Source organism: Daphnia pulicaria, chromosome 1 (assembly GCF_021234035.1).
Source record: "Daphnia pulicaria isolate SC F1-1A chromosome 1, SC_F0-13Bv2, whole genome shotgun sequence".
In the NCBI taxonomy this organism is placed as follows: domain Eukaryota; kingdom Metazoa; phylum Arthropoda; class Branchiopoda; order Diplostraca; family Daphniidae; genus Daphnia; species Daphnia pulicaria.
Window position 1 is genome coordinate 601,602 of NC_060913.1, and position 23,787 is coordinate 625,388.

General features: G+C 39.7%; 7 protein-coding genes and 1 long non-coding RNA gene across 17 annotated transcripts; 3 read left to right on the top strand and 5 right to left on the bottom strand.

Annotated features, from left to right (window-relative positions):
• Positions 1-200: 200 nt before the first annotated feature.
• LOC124310736 (membrane-associated tyrosine- and threonine-specific cdc2-inhibitory kinase-like) lies at positions 201-3,630 on the bottom strand. 3 transcript variants are annotated; one of them, XM_046774696.1, is made up of 10 exons: positions 3,533-3,630; positions 2,807-3,436; positions 2,566-2,643; positions 2,352-2,487; positions 1,772-2,284; positions 1,578-1,700; positions 1,317-1,512; positions 915-1,253; positions 738-851; positions 201-670 (listed from the first exon to the last, which is right to left on the bottom strand). In XM_046774696.1, the coding sequence occupies exons 4-10, from the start codon at positions 2,421-2,423 to the stop codon at positions 459-461; spliced, it is 1,569 nt and encodes a 522-aa protein (XP_046630652.1). In that variant the 5' UTR covers positions 2,424-2,487; positions 2,566-2,643; positions 2,807-3,436; positions 3,533-3,630; the 3' UTR covers positions 201-458. The 3 variants fall into 3 exon arrangements, with proteins under 3 accessions (XP_046630652.1, XP_046630667.1, XP_046630657.1); XM_046774711.1 differs by lacking the exon at positions 3,533-3,630 and having other exon boundaries at positions 915-1,250; positions 2,807-3,413; XM_046774701.1 differs by lacking the exons at positions 2,807-3,436; positions 3,533-3,630 and adding an exon at positions 2,723-2,786.
• An 826-nt stretch (positions 3,631-4,456) lies between these two features.
• On the bottom strand, positions 4,457-5,052 carry LOC124311280. The gene is made up of 3 exons (XR_006909782.1): positions 4,930-5,052; positions 4,678-4,832; positions 4,457-4,611 (listed from the first exon to the last, which is right to left on the bottom strand). It is a non-coding gene; the product is annotated as an uncharacterized LOC124311280 (long non-coding RNA).
• Positions 5,053-5,286: 234 nt separating this feature from the next.
• On the top strand, positions 5,287-7,070 carry LOC124310831 (GTP-binding protein 128up). Its single transcript, XM_046774893.1, has 8 exons — positions 5,287-5,447; positions 5,517-5,682; positions 5,747-5,877; positions 5,954-6,193; positions 6,255-6,423; positions 6,504-6,633; positions 6,692-6,814; positions 6,884-7,070. The coding sequence occupies exons 1-8, from the start codon at positions 5,406-5,408 to the stop codon at positions 6,984-6,986; spliced, it is 1,104 nt and encodes a 367-aa protein (XP_046630849.1). The 5' UTR covers positions 5,287-5,405; the 3' UTR covers positions 6,987-7,070.
• Positions 7,071-7,152: 82 nt separating this feature from the next.
• LOC124311190 lies at positions 7,153-8,186 on the bottom strand. Its single transcript, XM_046775571.1, has 2 exons — positions 7,742-8,186; positions 7,153-7,588 (listed from the first exon to the last, which is right to left on the bottom strand). Exons 1-2 carry the CDS (start codon positions 7,824-7,826, stop codon positions 7,362-7,364), a joined length of 312 nt encoding a protein of 103 aa, XP_046631527.1. The 5' UTR covers positions 7,827-8,186; the 3' UTR covers positions 7,153-7,361.
• Positions 8,187-8,488: 302 nt separating this feature from the next.
• LOC124311034 lies at positions 8,489-13,893 on the bottom strand. Of its 7 annotated transcripts, none has more exons than XR_006909752.1 (9): positions 13,827-13,893; positions 13,575-13,669; positions 13,368-13,508; positions 13,131-13,299; positions 12,714-12,945; positions 11,992-12,656; positions 9,385-9,453; positions 9,060-9,328; positions 8,489-8,996 (listed from the first exon to the last, which is right to left on the bottom strand). XR_006909752.1 is itself a non-coding variant. In XM_046775289.1 (7 exons), exons 4-5 carry the CDS (start codon positions 12,587-12,589, stop codon positions 9,434-9,436), a joined length of 618 nt encoding a protein of 205 aa, XP_046631245.1. In that variant the 5' UTR covers positions 12,590-12,656; positions 12,714-13,062; positions 13,131-13,299; positions 13,368-13,397; the 3' UTR covers positions 8,489-8,996; positions 9,060-9,328; positions 9,385-9,433. The 7 variants fall into 7 exon arrangements, 1 of the variants encoding a protein (XP_046631245.1); XR_006909751.1 differs by having other exon boundaries at positions 12,714-12,951; XR_006909750.1 differs by having other exon boundaries at positions 12,714-13,059.
• Positions 13,894-14,044: 151 nt separating this feature from the next.
• LOC124352388 lies at positions 14,045-17,947 on the top strand. Of its 2 annotated transcripts, none has more exons than XM_046802006.1 (6): positions 14,045-14,101; positions 14,214-14,386; positions 14,445-14,851; positions 14,913-16,049; positions 16,108-16,604; positions 16,664-17,947. In XM_046802006.1, exons 2-6 carry the CDS (start codon positions 14,258-14,260, stop codon positions 17,713-17,715), a joined length of 3,222 nt encoding a protein of 1,073 aa, XP_046657962.1. In that variant the 5' UTR covers positions 14,045-14,101; positions 14,214-14,257; the 3' UTR covers positions 17,716-17,947. The 2 variants fall into 2 exon arrangements, with proteins under 2 accessions (XP_046657962.1, XP_046657961.1); XM_046802005.1 differs by having other exon boundaries at positions 14,051-14,140.
• A 505-nt stretch (positions 17,948-18,452) lies between these two features.
• Positions 18,453-20,040, top strand: LOC124313071. Its single transcript, XM_046777790.1, has 3 exons — positions 18,453-18,491; positions 18,749-18,853; positions 18,918-20,040. The coding sequence occupies exons 1-3, from the start codon at positions 18,453-18,455 to the stop codon at positions 19,437-19,439; spliced, it is 666 nt and encodes a 221-aa protein (XP_046633746.1). The 3' UTR covers positions 19,440-20,040.
• A 310-nt stretch (positions 20,041-20,350) lies between these two features.
• On the bottom strand, positions 20,351-23,114 carry LOC124310697 (pancreatic lipase-related protein 2-like). The gene is made up of 12 exons (XM_046774656.1): positions 23,064-23,114; positions 22,730-22,976; positions 22,369-22,523; positions 22,183-22,302; positions 22,035-22,117; positions 21,904-21,967; positions 21,612-21,837; positions 21,300-21,538; positions 21,099-21,231; positions 20,899-21,022; positions 20,640-20,834; positions 20,351-20,557 (listed from the first exon to the last, which is right to left on the bottom strand). Exons 2-12 carry the CDS (start codon positions 22,962-22,964, stop codon positions 20,455-20,457), a joined length of 1,677 nt encoding a protein of 558 aa, XP_046630612.1. The 5' UTR covers positions 22,965-22,976; positions 23,064-23,114; the 3' UTR covers positions 20,351-20,454.
• Positions 23,115-23,787: the final 673 nt, after the last annotated feature.

Genomic DNA, 23,787 nt, shown 5'->3' on the forward strand with positions numbered 1-23,787 from the left:
TTACGGTATAGATGTCCAACTTGATCAATTCCAAGATGTTTCGTGTACTTTCAGAAGAACTAGGATAGCGACCAGTTGCGCTATCGACCCATGGACGACCTAGGTATCACCATTGGAGCAAAAAAGGTTCACTCCTGTAAGGACCCACTGCATTTGTTGGGCTCACGAACAAAACATGAGCTGTAACATTTCCAAAAACGTAACGGTTTAAAAACGTGTATTTGCAAACTTCCGGTAATGTTGATGATTTTTCGTTCACTTTTTTCTTACAATGAAGCACTGATTATTATAAAGTCTAAGTTAACATATTAAAAAAATATGATGAACCATTGGGCGATTATAAATAGCAAGGAACGGGCGAAACACACGAGCGACTAGATTACTAAACGCTAGAAATGTATATATTTGTTTACGATTATTTTCCCACACCAAATTTGTTTCCTTCACTAGCATGTGAATCAATCCGAATCCGATGCGATTGCGTCAAAGTAATCGTTCAACTTCCGTGGAATCGGTTTGTTGGGTGTGACATAGGACATATTATTAGAAGGCGGATCATCAGCCGAGTCGTGATCAGTCGGACGACTGAAGATGGATCTTCTTAGAGAAGAATGGCGTGAAGAACGACCGCCACGCAACACCAAAGGTGTAGAACTTACTGGTTGCTCATCTGAAAATGATTGAAAATTAGTTACCACATTTATTGGGTGAAGCTGAAAAGTAACTTGTGAACATACCAGCCCTATGTTCGATGCTATTGTTTTGTGGCAAAGGTGAACTGTCATTAAGAGGACGCCCAAGAGTGCTGTCATTTCCACTAATTACTGCAGAAGATAAATCACTCACTTCATCTAAAAAGAAAATTGATTCAATCAGACAGAAGTTGACAAAACTGGTGGCAATTCAAGTACTACCGTCAGAGAACGAAAAGTCGTTGGCGAAGTTGCAGGGTTGTGGCCGGTGTGTGACAGGCGTGGACGGCTTCGACCCAAAGTCCGGTTTGCGCCATTTACGCGCCAGAGCGCGTATGGGCAAGAAGATGAGCAAAAAGAGCTGGAATAATCGGAAGAATAGCTCAACCAAATTGGCGCGGAATGAAAGGCGGGCGTTTTGCCAGCCCAGTTTAAGGCACCTCCATCGCCTTCTGGAACGCAGCAAAGGATGCTCCAGAAGTTGAGAGGCTGACGGACGGTTAGAAGCGTCTGGATTCATCATCATTTCCATCACGGCACTCAGATCTTTGGATAAGTCTGCTAGAAACGAAACCAAGGGTTAGTTTGCAAGAAGTTGGAGAAAATGGAGTAGTTGTCACTAACGTCTGGTGATGGTGGGTGGAAGAGAACCATGTCTCAGTTCGTGCCACAAAGTGCCGTTGGCCGGCAGGTCAAGATCACAGGCCAGTTCGAGCAGCGTAATTCCCAGGCTGAAAATGTCTGCTTTTTTAGAGAAAATTCCTCCCAGGACTTCGGGAGCCAAGTACTTTGAATCTCCCTCGGTGGCGTCAAACAGATTCTGGTCAAACAAAATGATGGAAAAATAAAAATTATTGTTACAACGTCAAGTTTTTCATTACTCACTTCTTTGAGGTTAACAACGAGCCCAAAATCCCCGAGCTTACAAACACCTTCCATTGATAATAAAATATTCTCAGGTTTAACATCCATGTGAATTAAGTCATTGTCATGCAAATGTTGAATTGCCTAAATTGAAAATAGAAAAACTATTATTGAGCCAGTCAAAATTATTTAACAGATAGGAATTTTTCAAATACCAAGAGCAAGTCAATCATGTAGTCCCAGATAAGGTGCTCTGGTAGCTCATGCTGCTCTTCAGAAATCTCACTCAGACTGGACTGACAAAGCTCAAGCTGAATATAGAGAAATTGGTTCTCCTCCCACGCCTGATAAAAACGAACGCAATTGGGGTGGTGAGGGAGGGACTCCATTTTTCGAACTTCCTCCAGCTTTTCTTTACGATCTGTAGTCCCGCGAAACGGCACTCGTGATCGCTTGACGGCGTACATTCGACCATCTTCTTTGCTGCGAACACGAAACACGTCGCCGAAAGATCCAGAGCCGATGTTGGCCTCGATTTCAAAACATTGGCGAAAGAACGTGTCTTCCTTCGACAGATTGTAATGTGGGCTACTAATCAGCGCAGAATCCGATTTTGACTTGAACGAGATTGTGTGAGCTTTTTGGGGGCCAGGGCAACTATAATAGGCCGAAATAATCGGCGTAGGTGTTGGTGGTGCCCGTTTTTTATGGCCAGGTAGTGTCCTTTCCTGAAAATTTGACAAAAAGTGTTACAAAAATTCAAAGAAAAAACTGGACTTGAGCTAAAAATGTTACCTTTTTTGTGGAAAATGTATTTATGAGATTGAACTGGGGGACAGGCCTCGGAGTTACAAATTTCGAGTCCATTTGTCTGAGGATAAAAAATTGCTTTTCGATGTAATTGGGGGAGGAGGCAAGTTTAGAACTTCATCTAAATATATAGATGAGATAAGTTAATGCTGACAACAGTATTCTAATCTCAAACAAGGAATAATGAATAACAATATACCAAATTGCACCTGCTTGGACATTGGGTTAGACGCTTCACTTTGTCCTTTTTTGGTATTGTTGCACTAAGAAGGATTCACTAAAGGTTAAACAAGAAAAATCCATTAACCAAATGAAGATGAGAATAAGAGGTGTCAATGCAAGAATAGTTCACCAACATGAATATGGTTAAACATTCACACGAACTTAGGTAACAATAACCAACAAGCCTCTGAACGTAACCGGTTGTTGGGGAAAGTTACCTCACAAGACGTGATCCATGGACTTTTTTGGAAGTTTAACAGCAGATTAAGAATCCTGAAAAATTCACCACGATAACAGCATGTGATTCTTTTTTCAGTAAAAAACAAGAAACAAGGATATTGTGAAAAGAAACTTTTTCAGAGAGAAGCAACAGGCGGGCTGATGTTGTTTTTGAAGGAGCGTCATCGGCAAGTGTTAACTGTGACTCATAGATGGCGCCGCGGACAAATTTATATTTGTTAATTCACATTGAATTTATCTTCTTATTCTTTCAAAATAAATATTTGATAATAAACAAAATTATTATTAACATTACTTTCTGACTATTCTTGTTTGATGATTAACTTATTTTGTTAAAATGTTAATATTATCAAAAATGGCGCTAGTAAAACAGATGAGGCTTCTGCCCGTAGTTGTGAGACTTTTGGCGTCTCTTTAAAAAAACAAAAAATTGTATTTTGCCACGTTGCGTTTCGTCACTTTTCCTAAAATATATTAACAAGAAATTTTTCGAAGCCCATAAATTTTATTGCTCTAATATAATCTATTAATTTTTTTCAGCTTAACCTTCTCAATCAAATGATGTGAGGGAAATGGTGCTCACTTGCACGTAATAATGCGTAATAATGCTATAATTTTAAAGTTGTTATTTGTCATTTGTCATATAAAAATCATTGAGCATTAAGGGTCGTTATCGTAGAAATTTTATAAAAATTTATAAATACCGAATGACGCTGTATAGCTGTAGAAAAGATTTGAAGCAATGAAGCATATATCTAAAAAAAAATGATCAGAGAAATTTCCAGTTCGAATGTGGAACTAAGTTAAGACTTTTGTGTTTTCAAAAAAACGTGTGTAAATGTGTTTATCAAAATCAGGGCAGCATCAAGTATGGCTCAGGGGAAATCCTCCATATTTTAGCTCCAGATAAAAATTAACAGAGATAAAAGTGTTGACTGCTTCGGGTTTGCCATACACATATTACAAGTGATGATAAGAAAATGACGCAAGTCGGAGAGTAAACCAATATTACTTATGCTATCGCTAATTTATATAACTGCGCAGAAAACACACAAAGGTTGCACCTTTCTCGTCAAGGGAAAATCATTATGCTTGAAAACATTAAGTGCCATGGCGAAGAATCCGTTCGTGATTTTTATTTATTGCCCCCCTCCAAATTTAGACGCAGGCAGTGGGGTAGAATTCAGCCCAGGTCTTGTCATATCAGCATAGTCGGCACCAACGACACACGACTTTTAAGTGTGTTCCAATCGACTTCTATATTTTTTTTAACAACATTAATTTTGAAAATAAACATCGATATCGTGTTTTTTAAAAATGATTTATGATTCTGGATAGTTGTTCAATTCAGAAATTTCGACGCTTCTAACGTAGATGTGGTCGTTGCAAAACAGACCACAAGGATTTAAAATAGTGCCGTCATACTTCCAGTACAACTCGACGCGTTGGATGTTACCCACGTTGAAGGGATCGATGAACAACAGGAACGTGTCTGCTCCATGAACAAATTGTTGGCTATTTCTATAATTATGGAATAAATGATTATTAGCATTTTAGGATGTGCACATTGCGCAGCTTTAGCTGAAATAGATCTATACTCGGCTGCGGTAACGTCGATCAGCTGTCCAAGCGTTCCATACAAAGACATACGCATTGTGCCATAAACGAAAGCTTCAGCGGTTCCGTCGTCAATGAAGCCATGGACAAGGAACTGGGTAGGTTTAGTGGGATCGAAAGTGGAGTATCTGATTGAATCTAAATCATTGGCGTAAAGAATGGTGTCCTAAATTTAGAAATGATTAGCAAATAATCGTTAAGCATTATTTTTTTTTAAATGTTATCCTCGTACTTGGGTAGGTCGCTGTCTAGTATGCAGGATGAAACGCGTGTTGATCTTTTCTCTAGGCAGAGGCTCCTGATTGATTGGGCGATGGACGGGGTCATACCAGCTATCATCGACGACAATACAACCAATCTCTCCATAGCAATAAGTAATTGGCTCCACTAATATAATTCAGGCCGAAATAAAAATAATTTTATTGGAAATTTGCCTTAACCTAGTTTAAAAATAATAAAAGATCTAATTGGCTTTTAAAAATACCCAATAATATGTGGAACAAACTATCGCAACATCACAGGATTATACTTTCTGACTCTGCGTCGAACTTTTGTTTAATGAAATTTATCATTCGACCATGGTAAAGGATGATTCGGCAATGGACACTCACTTTTGGAATCCAACTGTTGGGTGTTGGACATCTGCTGTCTGAAGGACAACTGTGCGTGGTTCTTGCTTCTGGACTAGATCATTGTGGTGTGTGAAGATTATTGATGATTATTGATGTAAAGATTATTATGAAAAAACCGCTAATAGTTTTTCATTTTTTTTTCTCATGAAAAACGTAAGTGATTTGAAGTCAATCTGGCATCGCTGAAATCAGCAGACGACGGAATTGTCTTGTCACATTTCTTTTTTGCTAAGGATTCACCGCCGTGCCAGGCTTTTTTCTTTCCCAGTTTCGGGTTTTGATCTTTTGTTTTTGTTTAGATTAGGAATAACCAATAAACTATTGAAAAATGAGTGGAGTTTTGGAGAGAATCGCGGCTATCGAAGCCGAGGTATGATTGCCAAACTTGACACATTTATTTAGGTTACCTGGTAACGATGGACTGTTTTTGCATTTGCAGATGGCTAGGACTCAACGAAACAAAGCGACCGCTCAACATCTTGGTCTGCTCAAAGCTCGTTTGGCCAAGCTAAGGAGAGAAGTCCTGACACCAAAATCAGGTGGAGGTGGGCCTGGTGAAGGTTTTGATGTTGCTAAAACGGGAGATGCCCGTATTGGATTTGTTGGTAAATCCCATCATAGACCCTCAATAAAGTAAAGTTTGTCATTTTGATGTGTTTCTTCAACCAGGTTTTCCGTCAGTGGGTAAAAGTACACTCCTCACCACCTTGGCAGGAGTTTATTCAGAGGTGGCAGCCTATGAGTTTACCACACTGACAACAGTCCCTGGCTGCATTCGTTACAAGGGTGCAAAAATTCAGGTGTTTATTGCAGTTGCTGTAATACCAATCATTTTCTTATTGATCTAATTCTTTTTTCTCCATTTAAATATTTTAGTTGCTGGATTTGCCTGGTATTATTGAAGGTGCCAAGGATGGTAAAGGTCGTGGTAGGCAGGTAATTGCTGTAGCCCGAACCTGTAGCCTTATCTTTATTGTGCTGGACGTCCTGAAGCCTCTGCAGCACAAGAAGATTATTCAGCGTGAGCTCGAAGGCTTTGGCATTCGTCTCAATAAACAGCCGCCCAATATCGGCTTCCGCAGGAAGGAGAAGGGTGGTGTCAATCTCCAAACTCTCGTAATTCCATTCTATTCAATTAATGAGAAACAGAGTTTTCACGTTTTATTTTATTTCCAAGGTACCGCAAAGCGAGCTCGATTTGGACATTGTCAAAACTATTTTGTCCGAGTATCGAATCCACAATGCTGACGTGACTCTTCGTTATGACGCCACGGCCGATGATTTGATTGACATTATCGAGGGAAATCGAGCTTACATCCCTTGCATCTACCTACTCAACAAAATTGGCACGACATTTTCAAAATTTTACTCATATTCTTTCATATTTTGTGAATATTGGTTTAATTGTTTAAACAAATTTCCACAGACCAAATCAGCATCGAAGAATTGGATGTCATTTACAAAATTCCGCATTGTGTACCCATCTCTGCCCATCACAAATGGAATTTCGACGACCTTCTCGAGAAGATGTGGCAATACCTCAAACTTATGCGAATGTACATCAGTTTGAAACTGTAAGAAAATCTTATCTAATGATTTCTTATTTTCTTTTAGTTACACAAAACCAAAAGGACAATTGCCCGACTACAATGCCCCAGTCGTTTTGCAATCTGATAGGTGCACTATGGAGGAATTCTGTAACAAACTGCATCGCACTATTCTCAAGGAATTCAAATAGTAACATTATATTTGACGCCTTTTTTCGGGCCATAAATATTAACTGGTGTTTTACTTTTGAATTTCCAGTGCTTTGGTATGGGGATCTTCCGTGAAGCATCAGCCACAGAAAGTTGGAAAGGATCACGTTCTTAACGACGAGGATGTCGTGCAAATTGTCAAAAAGGTTTAATTTGACGTTGTTAAGCGACAGACAAAGCAGCTGTCATCCGGGAACATACAGGAGAAATGAATAAAGTGAATTGTTTCTCTTCCATATGCCTTTTTCCTTGTTTTCCTAGGATTATTTCTACAAATTTGTCTAGTGTTTTTTTTTACCTTTTTTAGTAATTTGAAACTTTTTCAACATACATCAGTTAGTTTAGTGTGTTATAAGATTACAGTTATACAATACTTAATGATGAGCATAACTGAAATTAAGCTGAAGAAACAACCCAAAAAATGAAGAAAGTACTTCTGGTCGGAGGATTATGTAAATTTTTGGTTCGGAGGATATGCAAATTAAGGAGAAGGGAGGGATTCTTGAACTGATACAGTGATGCCGCACTTATAAAATGAGTTTAGACTTCGTTTTAATCAGAGCTATAGAATCCAGGTCGAGTCGGCAACTCGGCATAGCCACCACAGTTTCGGCGATGAAAGGATGCGGGACGGACAATGCCAAAGTTTGCGAGCTAAAGGATTGGTCCAGAACTAAAGTGATGTGATGGGCAGATTCACAGGGAGGTTGACGATCCACGAACCACATAAGACCAGGAACGAATTGCAAAGGTCCTAATAATGATTTTAAGTTAATAAGCCATAATTTAAATGTAATTCAATCGTTATTAACAAACCTTCTTCCTCTCGTTCATCTTTATAGTAACTAATAATGATTTTAAGTTAATAAGCCATAATTTAAATGTAATTCAATCGTTATTAACAAACCTTCTTCCTCTCGTTCATCTTTATAACAGCAACTTATGACGATGATGTACTGACATTCCTCCTCCAAGCAACTCACTACAGACATGGACAAAGTTTGGTCCAAGGGCGGTGGTTCGATAAGTTCGTCAGCTAAAATGGATCCAGGATCAGCAAAAGGATGTGACTGAGTGAAAGGTTCTACTTGAAGTGAACGGACGGGACCTATGGGAATGAGTGGCAATCCTGTTTGAATGTCCACGATGACTCCGCTGTGCGTTTCGCCCAATCCATGATCTGAAATGAGTGGAAAGGACACTGTAACCCATCCGGAAGTACGATAAATTTAGGTTTCTTTTTAGTCAGATGTACAAAGAGAAATTTAAAAATCTTGTTGGGGAACAGTTTAATTTGAAGAATTTAAAATTTTTGCCGCCATGAGGTCTGGCATGGCGCCGGCGGCCATGTTGAAATGGGGTGTTACTAAAACGCGAAGCGAAACGGCGGAACGCGAAACTCCTAAAACGCGAAACAGTGGTGCGAAACGGTCCCAAAAATTGGGGACCGTTTCGCGGGTCCAATGGCCTAAGGGCATCCTAAAGTGCGAAACCATTTGCGAAACCTTTGATTTTTGAAATATAAAAAATTTCCTGTTTTTTAATTTCTGAACGCCCAAGGGCATCCTAAATTGCGAAACTACTTGCGAAATATTTTACTTTTGAAATTTAAAAATGATACTATTGTTTAATTTAAATAATTGAAATGAACATCTTGAATTCCACCGTTTATTGTAGTATGAACAGATTCAAAGAGTAATTGAATAACAAATATACATAAATACCGAATAACAAAGATGGGCTTGGTAACAAGTTCTGTTTGTTTCATACATATTTTAGTACAAAGTCAATAATTACAGACATATATAGTTTCTGATATTAAACTGGTCGGTATAGCTATTTGCGCATCAATTCTACACAAGATAATTCGCCGTTAATGATTTTGATAATGAGTAAGGCAATGAATGCATGTATGCCGCTTTGCGCTTTCTCACCCTGGCCATATGGCCGGCAGGTTTTACCTTCTTGCTATAAATACCGACCGTCTTCGAGTCCACTGTCATCAGTTGTTTGTACCAGCAAATCAACAGTAACATCACAACTTCACAAGTTCTCTCTCTGTCTCTTGCAATAAATCAAGTTGTTCAACATGGCAAAATTCGCTGTAAGTTTTCACTTCAATTCATTTTTTGAAGATCTTGGACAGCCTCAGATTTGACTCCCTAATTAAAATATTATAATAAATCAGAATGTTTCAATGAAATTTAATAATAAATAAAGATTACCTGAAGAATTGCAGTTTGAACAGCGCACCGTAGGCAACGGCCTCATCGTGATTGATGTATTTCTTAACCTCTTTTCCGTTGAAGGAATGTTGCAAGAGCTTTTCCACCTCCGGAATACGGATTGATCCACCAACGAGAACGATATCTTGAATCTGGGCTTTGTGCTCTGTCCATATTGGTGTCACAGAACACGGATGGCTTTCTCGACAGGTTCCATGGTAGAGCGGAAAAGATCGGCATTTAACTCTTTGAATCGAGTCCTCGTAATGCTATTGCATTGTCAAAAGTTAGAAAATATTACAAAAAAACGGAAAAAATAAGTTACCTAGGGTTTAAGTCAATTCCCTCAAACAAAGAATCAATTTCAATGCTAATCATAGGGGTTGGTTTTCAGCTGTTAAATATGAACAACACAATTAATTTAAATCCAAGCAGGCAGTTTATAGAAACATTTAAAACTAATGGACAAAAATAGTCACATATTTCCATTCCCATCTTCCCGCAAGCTATCTCGATTCCCATCCTCCACGTTCCCACGACTGTCGATGCAGTGCCGAGCGCAAAAAAAGGGGAACGGTAAGAAAATGTTACTGCTACGTTACAGTGTTACACTCAATTTGCAGCTCTGTTTTAATTTAGTCCTGATTTAGTCACTGACCAGAACACAATGGCTCGTAGAGATAGATTATTAAAACCACTAGTAACTGAAGTGAGCAATGAGATTTTTGAAGATTCCAAAATTATTTCTTCTAACCCGTGTTTCCAACCAAAAGGAGGATTTATCTACGTGTTCGAATGGAAGGAGGAGTGCCAAAAAGGTAGAAATTAACTTTCCTCTATTTCTTTAGAAAAGTAACCACATATTTCACTGAATTAGAGGATTGGAGGGCTGACGGTTTTCGTTGGCGTCAAGGGGGTTCTGCTAAATATTTAATGCCGGGATCAGAAAATTCAATCGGCATAAAACGCTATTTTCAATCGATAGAAGGCAAAGATGACGACGGTAATGATTTGCTTTCTGTACAATTCACTAGAACGACATTCCATCACCCAACGATGCAGAAAGTACTAGTAGTGTATAAGGGGGACGAAACTATTTCTTCCAAATTACCGCATGGAAATTCAAAGTCCGACGAACTAAAAAAAAGGCCCTTTGTCGCTACAATGCCTTCTTTATTGCGCAAAATGGAGCAGGAGATCGGAGAAAAGCCTTCCAAAATCTACCGTAAAATGAACGAAACCATTCCCCGTGACGTAAAAGTTCAAGCAGCCCAAGGACCCCGAAATTTAAAACAAGTTCAAAATGCCATTCTAAATGCCAAACAAAAGTTGCAGTTGACCCGGGACACCCTTTACAACCTTCACGTAAGAGCGATTGACGGGACTTTTGTTAAACACATCATTACTTTTCCCGACTTGATCGTCATTGGATGGGACGACAATCTGGCCGATGTTTTCTCTTCGCTTCTAGGGAGAGATGAACCTATCGGTCTATTTTATGATACCACGTTCAAATTAGGAGATTTTTATGTCTCAATTTTGTCTTATGAAGAAACAGAATTTGTGAAAAAGCCAACAGTTCCTTTGATGTTTATGCTTCACGAGAGAAAAAATTTGGAAACTCACAATGCATTTTGGAGAGAGGTGGCAAATAGATTCCCGGGACTTGCAAAGGCAAAAAATGCATTCATAGTAACCGACGAAGAAGCGGCCATTATTTCAGCAATGACTCAAAATCTGCCCCTCATTGAAATCTACCGATGCTGGAATCATGTGTTACAAAATGCCAAGATGCAACTGAGAAAATTTGGCTTTAGATCAAACGTTGAAGTAAGTGTGTATCTCGATGACATAAGACAGCTATTTTCTCAGTCGGACAATCAAAAATACAACGATCTTCTACTGGAATTTTGTACCTCATGGAATAAGGTATACATAAAAGTTTCTAACCTGTAAATATTTACTCTTATTATTATAATTTTAGGAATTTGCCAACTATTTCCGGAAATTTATACATAAAGATGTACAACGCATAGGATTGTGGGTTATCAAAAAACATGGACTAACTAGCGCCACGAATAATAGGGCTGAATCCATGAATGCGCTATTGAAGCGATTTGTTGATTGGAAGGAATCTCCAGTGGATACAATGATTTTAGCTTTAGAGGAAATTTCCGCCTCTTTCTACTCCGAAATTCTAAGAGGTAGATACGGCCGTGGGAATTACCACTTGCATCAGGACTTCACATCTCTATACGACTTGGAAAAGGATTGCCCATTCCTACCGGAAGTAAGACACGAGGAAGAAATTTTCAAAAGCTTAAAGGATGCTGTTGGAAAAGCAACCGAGATGGTAATTTCTTAATTTTCATTTGAATCTACAGAAAATGATCTTTTTTTAAAATATATTACAAGGGAGCAGACGACACCCCAGTCATTAAATTGGAAGAAGGATCAGACTTTAGCTTGTCATGCGCGTACGAACGGGCATTAAGGGTTATTGAAAAAAAACACATCGATATTAATTTCAACAGAATCGGAACTTTCAACGTTACCGGATCAACAGCCACACGCGATGTAAGGATATTTCCGTATCCTTCATGTTCGTGCCCAGAAACCAAAATTTGCTATCATGTTATGGCGGCACGTCTAGCTTGTGGCCTTGCAAACACTACTACAAAAAAAAAACCAAATGTAACCCAGCTTAGAAGAAATGCTAGAAAGAAGGCGGATAGGAAATCTGGGAGAAAAAGGCCTAGGCCAAATGATGTTACCAACCCGCAATCTATTTGGGAGGATTTGAATGGAGACCGATGTGCATCGGATGGGTACGATCCGTTCTACGCTAATGTCGCATCACCCCCAAGAAAGAAAAGTACAAGTAAATCTACAATAAAAAAAGACTCTCAAAAAGATGTTCCGAAAATCGTACCTGTTAAGTGGACTCCCAAATCACCAGCCAGGCCAATCACATCACTACCAGAACTTGTCACCTTACCGCCAGGAAATTCCAAAGCTACCTCAGCGCCGGATTGCTTTTCTTCATCCATTAAGACGACAGCCAATTCACCGGCCACCAAGTCGCAAGCGAATTCAACAGCAAGTCTGACTTCAGCCACCAAATCATTGGCCATATTGTCTTCAGTCACCAAATCACCGGGCAGATTGTCGTCAGCAAATTCGTCCCCCGCCAAATCGCCAACATTGCCGCCACCAAATTCATCGGCCAGTTCGGCTTCCAATTCGCCGACCACATCGGCTAGTTCGTCGCCAACCAAATCACCGGCCAGCTCGTGTTCCAATTCTTCTGCAAATTCGCCGACCACAAAATTACCAGCCAAATCGGCTAGTTTGTCGCAACCACCGGCCAGCTTGGCTTCCAATTCGCCAACCACAAAATTACCAGCCAAATCGTGTAGCTTGTCGCCATCTAAATCACCGGCCAGCTCGTGTTCCAATTCTTCTGCAAATTCGCCGACCACAAAATTACCAGCCAAATCGGCCATCTTGTCGCCAACCAATTCTTCCATCACCAGCTCGCCAGCCAATTCTTCGGCCAACAAGTCGCAGGCTAATTCACCGAATGATGTTCAACATCTAAAAACGGCAATTTATTTAAAATACTGTAATATATTTTTTATATTAAACATGTACCTAATTATCTATTTACATTTTCAGACTCCGGTCTTTCACTATCAGACCCGTGGGTCGCAGAGATCAAACCAACAGGTGAATTTGTCAAAAGCCGAAATCGAAGATATTACCGTTCCGGGGTATTGGCTTGAATCAAGCCATATCAATGCAGCCATAAATCTGATCAAACATCAGTTTCCAAATATTGGTGGATTATATGATACGACTCTCGGCTGGGATCTGGAATTTCCCGCTGCTCCTAGTGAAAAATGGATACAAATAATCCACGATGGCAAGGGGCATTGGGTTGTGGCATCCAAATCGAAAGGAGAAGATTCGGTTTCCATTTATGATAGTTTGGGAGGATCTTCTGTCAATGAGCATATAATAGGATGTATTTCATCCCTTCTACGAACCAACAGAAAAACTTTTGAATACCAAAGTGTTGGATGTCAGCAGCAATTGCCGAATGATTGTGGCCTTCATGCGATTGCAAATGCCATAACTCTAGCATTGGGCGAAGATCCATCACAGTCCATATATAACAGGGGCGTCATGAGGCAACATTTGAAAAAATGCCTGTTAAGTAAAGTTATGTCAGCATTCCCTAAATCAGATTTGGAGAGAGAAAAGATTACGTCAGATTCAAAAAAAGTCAAGAAGGTTAGGGTTTACTGCAGTTGTCGAAGAATAGATTATCACCCACTGAATTCCACAAGAACACAGGCTTGGCACACCATAGAGTGTACGGGATGTAAAGAGTGGTTTCACAGAATGTGTGAAAGCTGGCCTCCAAAAAGTACTCGTGGGGCTTGGCTATGCAAACAATGCAAAGGTGTGTATTAGTAAAATTTTTAGTATGCATGAAATATTTTAACTTACTTTGTGCTTTAACAGGACCATGAATGAACTCTCATGCAACTACACACATTGGCAGTGTGCCATTACTGTAAGCTGAGAAGTGATAACCTAGAAGGCTAGAATCATAATTGTCATAATCAATAATAAGAACCATAATGAATAATTGTTGTGTAGAACATTAATATGCACTTCTCGAAACGAAGAACTTTAAATACACGGAAATTTTTGAATTATATTCTCGTCTTGAAATAAATAAATTCAAAAATAACTTACTTTCAATTTTTTATTAGTTCTAGTTCGACACTTTGACGACTACTTTTAACAATGCACTGACGTCGACTGTTTCGCGTCTACGGTTTCGCATTTTAGTAAGCCATCTAGCGCCTAAACTGCGAAACGGTCCCGAAAACTTTTGGGACCGTTTCGCACCACTGTTTCGCGTTTTAGGAGTTTCGCGTTCCGCCGTTTCGCTTCGCGTTTTAGTAACACCCGTTGAAATGAATAGTGTTGGATTAGTCGGGCGGGATGTTAGAGGTGATTTTTCGTCGGTGGGTACTCATTCGATAGGCAATAAGCCAATAACCTAAGTGAGGATTCGAGCTTGATAATATTATCACTGCCTTACTGGCAAACAACGGTTCATTTTTGCTCTATTTATAGGGTGGTGTTCGAAATTTGAATGCAGTGATTGTAGTATTTGGGACATGCATATCTCACCAGCACGCCGAGTTGTTTTTGAGACTGGACCTCCCACCTTCTTTCCTTATGGAAAAACAAGGTCTAGAAATGTACTTAAAGACTATGAATCTAGGCCGGCAGCTACAAATATCAAGGTATGAAGATAACATTGTAATGTTTGATGTCAAGTCATGATCCACGTTTCTGTAACAGATGTTGTTCTTGAGCTGTGAGGATCTTCAAAAAGCTTTTCAAACAACTGTGTCTCAGTTGTTGAACCCTAGACAGCTGCACTATCACATAAATGATAATAATTTGGCTAGTATTGCACGGAACATATTGATTGTCAAGATCATCTCATCTCCAACCTTTGACCCAATGAAGAATGAAGACCTTGAATATGTTTGGGAAGTTTGGTATGGAGTTTATTGGAGTAGCCAAGACATTTGTGTGCGATTCAAGAATGACATCAAGAGTTTGATAAATGGTCATCTGCCTGAAAACGTTGAACTTTATCCCAGCAAGTGCCTCCAGTCCATCACAAATATTTGGAAGGAATGGTATTCTTCCATTAATTCAAAGAAAACAGATAACAATATTGAAACTAAGCTCTCTGAAAGGTTAATATTTTCTAGATAAGGTTAAATTTGTGTGATATTGATTTATGCTTTTTACTTGTAGGACTGCAATAAATCTGGCAGGCTGGCGCTCAAGTTTCCCTAAAGATTTAACAGAAGTGGAGGGAAATGCCAAGCTAATCCGAGATATTGTGGACCACATGGTAGTTGAGCATTTCCCCCAAGAGCTCAAAACTGCCTTAGTCTTTGAAGTGCACAACTTTTTCTTTGAATTGGAAAGTGACATTCCAAGTGGTCACAAAAGAAAAGTCATCAATCCTACCATGCTGGAACCCAGAACGAAACGCTGGATTGTGCATCATACCGTCTGTCCTTTTAATAGCTACCTTCCGCTTCCCTTGAACAATGAACTGGATCCTCTGAAAGCCAACGAGGGCAGCGCTGCAACTTATTACTGCCAAGGTGTACTACAGACACGGTTACATCTTTACCAAAAGAAGAAGGAAAAGATCAAGTGGGTCTTTCACCTTGGAGATCCCATTGAACTGTGCTACTCTTTAACAGAATTATTTGACGCCATCGACTGTTCTGGACTATCGGATGAAGTTGGCTTAGCTAATCTTCTCAATGCTGCTGGTAGAATACTAAGTCAGGAGCCCGAATCCGTTGTGCTTCTCGAAACGAGCACCTGGACAAGATTGGCACCTACTGTCGTCAGTTACTTGGAAGAAGCTCTTTGCGCACCACTCAGTATGTTGCCCACCATCTACGGATTGAGGTTGGCTGATCCGCTTCCTATTGGCGCCTCAATTCCACCCGAATCACTTACCAGAACAACCGTTTGCCTCACGTTGAAAAGAACCCATTCCTACCAGAACTTGAAGGTCGATTTTGTCTCTTCGTTTCGCCCATGGCTTTCACGATTAGCTCGACTTTGTTTTTCACCGGGTCAACCACCATTGGAATGTTACACTCCCATGACATTTTTCTACGTGGTTGGATCAGCAGCTCAGCGAATGGACACAACATGCGATGCCTTGCGGCAGGTTCAAAAATTATTGAACGAATTTGAAGATTCAAATTTGTTGGCTTGGAGAACGTTGTGCCAATGGACGTGGCTTTCCGTATTTCCTTTGATTGGAGCTGCCCATCTCGACTCGAGCGCCATGAGGAGGATCCAACAAGTCCTGGACGAATTCCCAATAGTTTCGCTCTTTTGGACCACGGTGCCCTTCGATCGGTAATAATTTTCTCATTTGATTAATAATTGCTAGTTTTAAATTCACCTATCATTTTAGGATAGAGACGAAAGCTTTTTACGAGGCTACATCAAATTTAATGGGTCCTCCGAAGCTCCGCCTTTCATTGATACCCCACGACGTCTATGAAGACATGTCGATGGATAAACCGCTCGATCTTTCTCAGTGCGTTGGAGGAGCCCATTACATTGATAATGTTCAATTACGGTTTAAAAAGGATCGTACTTCCGGATGGGTTACAGTGTCCTTTCCACTCATTTCGGATCATGGATTGGGCGAAACGCACAGCGGAGTCATCGTGGACATTCAAACAGGATTGCCACTCATTCCCATAGGCCCTGTCCGTTCACTTCAATCAGAACCTTTCACTCAGTCACATCCTTTTGCTGATCCTGGATCCATTTTACCTGACGAACTTATCGAACCACCGCCCTTGGACCAAACTTTGTCCATGTCTGTAGTGAGTTGCTTGGAGGAGGAATGTCAGTACATCATCGTCATAAGTTGCTGTTATAAAGATGAACGAGAGGAAGAAGGTTTGTTAGCGATTTAATTACATTACAATTATGGCTTATTAACTCTAATATAATTATAGGACCTTTGCAATTCGTTCCTGGTCTTACGTGGTTCGTGGATCGTCAACCTCCCTGTGAATCTGCCCATCACATCACTTTAGTTTTGGACCAATCCTTTGGCTCACAAACTTTGGCATTGTCCGTGCCGCATCCTTTCATCGCCGAAACTGTGGTGGCTATGCCGACTCGACCTGGAGAGTTTCGTCTGCTCCTTCAAAAGGCCGTGAACGAGCCTTGGCCAGCCCAGTTCAATATTCGAACTCAACCAGTTTTTAGCAACTTCCACTTAAATGATTTGGCCATTCATCTTGAGCAACAGTTCGATTTTATCCAGACATCGGCCGATCTTTCATCATTGAATGAAATTCGACGGCTAATAGCTCGCTTGTTTGATTTTGTGGTCAAGGAAAACCAAACATTCTTCATGATCGAAAATTCGAAGGCGCGACTAGAAGACGACGAATCAAATGAACCGGATTGGTACTTTAGAGTCCACCTCCCCATTGTCTCCAATGAAAACGGACATCCGGTTTTGATGCTTTCGGCCTTTGACTCCAGTTTGGCTCCTAAACTCATCCTTAAGAAGAAATCGACCATTGAAGAAGTCGTGGCCGAATTCAACCAGATTTACTTGGATGAAGCGAACCAGGAGGTCAAATCTATTTCATGTTTTCAAACTTGTAGTTCAGAAACGAGCCAATTATTTCGCTTTATATTGCGACTGAATTCGACCAAGATTAGCAGAGACTATAAGGAACATGGACCCATTGCCTTTTGGCCTTACGGAGAAAACAGTCCTTGGTTGGCAACATTTCTGTCACCCTGCTACTCTGATCGCCCTCGTTCTATTTCCGATATTTGGATGGAATTGTTGCGCAAGAAGGAGCCCAAGTCTCTTGGAGAAAAGATACGAACGGAAGAGATTCCGCATAAGAAACATATCTGCACCAGCTGCCAGCGAGTGACCACAAAAGCCAAGAGATGTGGTCGTTGCAAGTCAGTTCATTATTGTGATGCTACCTGCCAGAAGAAAGATTGGATCATTCACAAACGCGTTTGCTCCAAAGTTTAGACTAATGATGCTATTATTTATTTCATTTTTTGTTTTTGATTTTCGAGTTATTCCCCTCATGAGAAAACCAAGTTGTATTTTTTTTTAATGACCGTTTTTCTTATTCGGTAACGGTTCCATTATCACCTTTTTATTTTCCCCTGTCGCTGTATTAATGAATTACAGTGTATTCGAATTCGAAAAACTCGGACATGAATTTACAATCAACATAATAAAAGTAAAATCAGGCGTCCCGCATCTGGTACATTTTAATAACTGCAAACTAAAGAAAATTGGAATAGCATGGCTGCACTTACATGTTTTTCTTCTGAAAAACGAATTTTTTTTACTGAATGTTAGTTGAAAAATGTTATCCTTATTCCTTAAACAATAGTTATCTTCCCTTTTACAGTGATGTACGTACTTTTTCTAGCAATCCAAGATCTCCATTTCTTATGGTCTACAGTCCAGATGAGTAAGTAAACTGACAAATGTACATTTCGATAGAGAAACTAATATCATTCTCTTATCCTTTTTTAAGTTCAAAAGCTTCATCATGTGGTGATCAGAACATCAATGTGACTGACCAATAAGTGCCCACCTTGACTGGACTTCCTCTTACTCCTTGATGAATTGCTTTCCATCCTCACTGACATTACATTCAGACATATCTGGCAAGTTTGTGTTTGGTATTTGACTATTTGTCTGTAAACCATTTTTGTGAAAATTATTCTTTGCCATTCTAGGGAGGGAGTGAAATGTGGTCACAGTTATTGCTTCACTTGCTTTCCACCCGAGTGAGAACCACCGACAGCGCCTTGTATTTCTGGGATTGGAATATTCTCCAACCATTTGCCAAATGTAGTTCAGCCAATGAAAAGTAGAAACTCGGGTATTTTTTTTTTTTTTTGTTATTTATCACTAAACCAATTAATAAACTCCTCTTTGTTGTTTAGATATGTCACTATACGATATGCTACTCACTGATAGTATATTCAACACTTTTGGCCACATCTGTCTTTGTGTCCGGTGCAAGTTCGTCTCAATCAGATAGCCCTTCGACATTACGAGGTCCTGCTCAAGTTACGAATCCTATACCGAACCGACTGTAGAGCGCAGTGAACAAGAACGGGAACGCAACCTTCAAAGCTGTTATCAAGTCAGTGTCATTTGTTTCGTAACAGCTGTGTTCATCACTTGATTTTTTCGCTTTAAATTTCTAGATATTACTCGACCAGTGCGAAAGACTTCGAATTCGTTATCAGGAACTACGCCATCACGCTGCAGAACTGGAACTTCACGCCTCCGGTTCTAGTCAGAGTACAGCCACTGGACCTTCAGCAGCAGCAACTTCCTTTCATATCAATAGCGAAGTTCCTCTTCCTCCACCATCTACTACTGTCACTCCAGCTCTTTCTACCGTTTCTTTTGCTCCCCTTGTTGAACCGTCCACTAGTACCAGCAGCCGGACGAGTCCTCTCCCTCCGCCCGCTTCCAACTCTTCCGTTGAAGCGTCTCTATTGAACGCCAGCGACAGTTTCTGTCGCACGCAGATGAATGCGGCCGAGAAACTGCGTTCATCCCTCACCAATAGCGGTCGCACTCTAAACACCAACCAATCGCAGTCGTCTGGAACGGGAAAAACCCTACGCAATAACAAAAAAATTTCAGCCTTCTCACTTCTTTTTCCGCGCGTTCTAGTAACAAGACATGTTTCATACGTACCTACAATTCTTTTCACGTAAGTCATAACTCATAACTCGCCCAAATCGTCACAGTTCATCTCCCAAATCGTCACAAATCCTCTATTCCGGCTTGTGACTGTTTGTAAATATCCTTCTAAAAAGAAGTCTAAACAATCCTCCTCCCCCCTCGGACCATGACGTGATTGACGTCATACGTGAACTGTCTTATCACCATGTTACAATCACTTCCCATTCCAAGTAGACCTAAGTTACTCCCTTAGACGTTGGCGAAAAAAAAACACACATTTCAAAAGAGAATTTGTTTTCAAGGCTCATGAGTATAAATTCATTATTATGAAGGAGAAAGTTGCGTGATTGTTACAAATCAATTTTGTAGCAGTAATACTTATTAAATTATTCCACTGATTATTACAACAAACAATACATTGGCAAAATTAAGAAAAGCCAGAAATTTTAATTATTGTCACATAAAATAAAACAGCTGCAGCATTTTTATCATAAAACATCTTAATGCTTGTTAGGAATATGAAAAAATAGACGCTGCTATATAGCTATGGTTGAATATAAATGTAAAAAAATGAATGAATAAAAATAAAAGATCAAAGAAATTTAAATTTCCTGTCCGAAACGGATAATTTATAAAAATTGGACTAATTCTTCAATGCTATTGATAGTTCTTCTTGCTGTTGAAATAGTTATATAGCTTTTGTTTTTAAAAACCAATGATGAATGATGCCAGAATGCGGATATTAATAAAACGTCTATAGTCAGTCAGACAGCGATAAAATCATCCATAGTCTATAACTTAAGATAAAAATTTACAGAAGATAAAATTATCACGCAGGTTACAATTGAAGATAAGAAATTACGCGTGGGCAGCCGCTGACACCATAACTTATCAAATCGCTCATTTATAGTAACTGCGCAGAAATACATACAGAAATTGCCCATTAAAGAAACTTATTTTATTTTATTTTTTCGTCAAAAGGGAAAAGTCGTTATACGCTGAAAGCATTACAAATCCGTTCTTGATTTATTTATTTCATCTCCAAATTTAGACGCAGGCAGTGGGGTAGAATTCAGCCCAGCTCTTGTCTTTCATGTCGACGTAATCGGCACCAACGACGCACGACTTGTACGTGTGTTCCAATCGGCTCCTATTATTTGTACGTAGTATAGAATCAGACAAACAAAAATATACCGGTACATCATTTTCCCTTTGAAAACAGGTAAACTTACGATTCTGGGTAGTTGTTCAATTCAGAAATTTCGACGCTTCTAACGTAGATGTGATCGTTGCAGAACAAGCCACAGGTATTGAAAATAGTGCCGTCATACTTCCAGTACAACTCGACGCGTTGGATGTTACCCACGTTGAAGGGATCGATGAACAACAGGAACGTGTCTGCTCCATGAACAAATTGTTGGCTATTCCTAATTATAGAATGATGATTAGAACTATTAGAAATTGCATATTGCGTCAATTTAGCTGACATACTCGGCTATGGTAAGGTCGATCAGCTGCCCAAGTGTTCCATACAAAGAGATACGCATTGTACCATAGACGAAAGCTTCAGCTTCCGGCGGGTAAGCCAGGTTTACTTTAATGCTGTAATGGTACTCTATGTGGATAATATTGAAAAACAAAAGAAATTGAAATATCGCCAAAGGGGTTACATTGATTTAGTTACAACTTACTGATGTAAGGAACATCTTTGCCAGTGTCGAACAATAAATGCACGTAAGTTCTGTCGCGCGTCGGATAGAGAGCGGCGTCCATGCCGAATTTGGCACAATTCAAGTTGTCGGCTCCGCACGAGTGACACTCGCCCTTTGATTGAAATCCAATTAACATTTAGAGAACCACAATTATTTAAATGCGAAATCAGATCAATTTACTCGATGGAATGCGTCGTTGTCAATGCATTCGTAACCAACGTAGTTGTAACCGGGCACAAGTGAATCGATGAAAAATTCGATGCAGCGCAAGTGATTGCAGGCGACCAGCTCTCGGCCGCCGGTGACCATGTCTTCGGTGATCATGTCCAGCGGAATATTCACAGGATCACAACCAGGTTGGTCACGTCCTCCGTTGGGGTAAAAGTCCAAATGGCCAACTGGTTCCAGCATGCCGTAACCTAGATAGAAGATGTCAGATCAGAGTCTAGTGAATTTTTTTTTTAAATAAGTAATTAAAAGAAAACGAATAACCTAGAAGGAGAATAGTTCTGGTGTCGGTGTGGATGGCGTCGACGAATTTAGCGTCAGTCGGATCCAGACGCACATGTGACGGCATTTCAGCGAAATAAGGTTCAGCTGGATCGAGACCGGTGATCCTACCGAGTCCTTCAATACCTTCACCTGCATAACCAACGGTGTGAGCTCCCAAAGAGTGGCCGAGCAAATGAACCATTCCTGGATCAACGCCGAAATGAGTCTACCAATAAAAAAGTCATATTTGTTGGTGAATAAATTTTAGCTGAATTAAAATGTAAAAACATACAATCATAGTGTTGACCATGTGCGCTATCTCAAGTCCAACAACTCGTGTGTTGGCAGTGGCTTGGCTGTAAAGAAAAAAAGGTATTTGTAATCTGGAACTAAAAATTTAAAAAATTTATCAGATTTCCATACCTGTACATGGGAAGAGAACCACCTCCCCAGTTGACAATGATGACGTTGTAATCCCCATGGGCCAGCAAATTTTCGGTGAGCCTCTATTGGAATTTTAATAAAATCTTTAAGAAAATAAGTTGAAAATAATTTTTTTAACAAAATTTACCTTCATCCATCTCACGGTTCCGTCATCAATGAAGCCATGGACAAGGAACTGGGTGGGTTTAGTGGGATCGAAAGTGGAGTATCTGATTGAATCTAAATCATTGGCGTAAAGCATGGTGTCCTAAATTTAGAAATTATTAGCAAATAATCGTTAAGCATTATTTGATTTGAAATTTTATCCTCGTACTTGGGTAGGTCGCTGTCTAGTGTGCAGGATGAAACGCGTGTTGATCTTTTCTCTAGGCAGAGGCTCCTGATTGATTGGGCGATGGACGGGGTCATACCAGCTATCATCGATGACAATGCAACCGATCTCTCCATAGCAATAAGTAATTGGCTCCACTAATAATTCCGGCCATAATAAAAATAATTCTATTATGAATTTTCCTTTTATATAACAAGTACTAACAGTTTTGAAACAATTTAAAGATAATATGTAAAAATTAAAAATACCCGCATTGGAACAAAACTAACAAAACATCACGGTATTATACTTTCTGACTCTGCGTCGAACTTTTGTTCAATGAAATTGATCATTCGACACTCACTTTTGGAATCCAACTGTTGGACATCTGCTGTCTGAAGGACAGCGGTGCGTGGTTCTTGCTTCTGGACTAGATCCTTGTGGTAATCACGGCCGTGTTTGATGAGAGCGCGGAAGTCTCGAGACACTCGATTCTTGGACTCGTTGACACACGACTCGCGGACCAAAGGTCCGGTCAGGGCCGAGCCGGTGAATACGAGAAAGACAAAGGAGATGATCCACACTGATGCAGTCGTCATTTTTTCAAATTTCTGTCGAAAGAAATACAAATACAAGAAATAAATAAATATACTGTACTTTATACTGATTTTTAAAAATTATTATTTAAAGGCACATACTGTTATCCTGAATGACAACCTCCTGTGGTCTGCTCACGAACCCCAAACGTCGCTCGTATTTATAGACCATAGGAATTTTTATTTTTTACGTTTTATTTTTCCATCGATCAGTAAACAACCCAGCCTTTGAAATTACAACGGCTCATCCAGACAGCATAAGCTGCTATTCAAACAAATGCGATATGGGAAAAGAAAAAAAACCTGTTAACTCATTGTGCAATATCTACACATTATATAAAGGCCAGACGTCAGTAAATTTTTTTTTCCGGTTTACACAATTTCGGTTAACAACTTCAGACGTGAGTTACAACAATTTTGAACGTTACGTCTATGTTCTATTCCAAACTATTTTGTTTCAATCACCGTAGCAACAAAAATCGAGAAAATAAAAATTGAATTTGCTATTTCTGTTATCTGGAATATTATTGTAACCTCAAACAATTGTGACGGACAGTGATTATTCGATATGTTGCGACGTCTTTTCATATCACCCACGGCAAATCCCTTAGATAACCCAAAATTAAATAAATATTGACTGTTGTAATAATATCTACGCATCACTCAAGACTCGTTGACCTGCACCTTTTCGTATATCATCACCCCATCCGAACTGAGTATAAAATGAAATCTAGAAAACAAGACGGTGCGATTATCTAAATGGAAGGCGGGAAAAATTATTAACGTGATTATGGCATCATCATTATATGACTCGTCTCGTTTTACT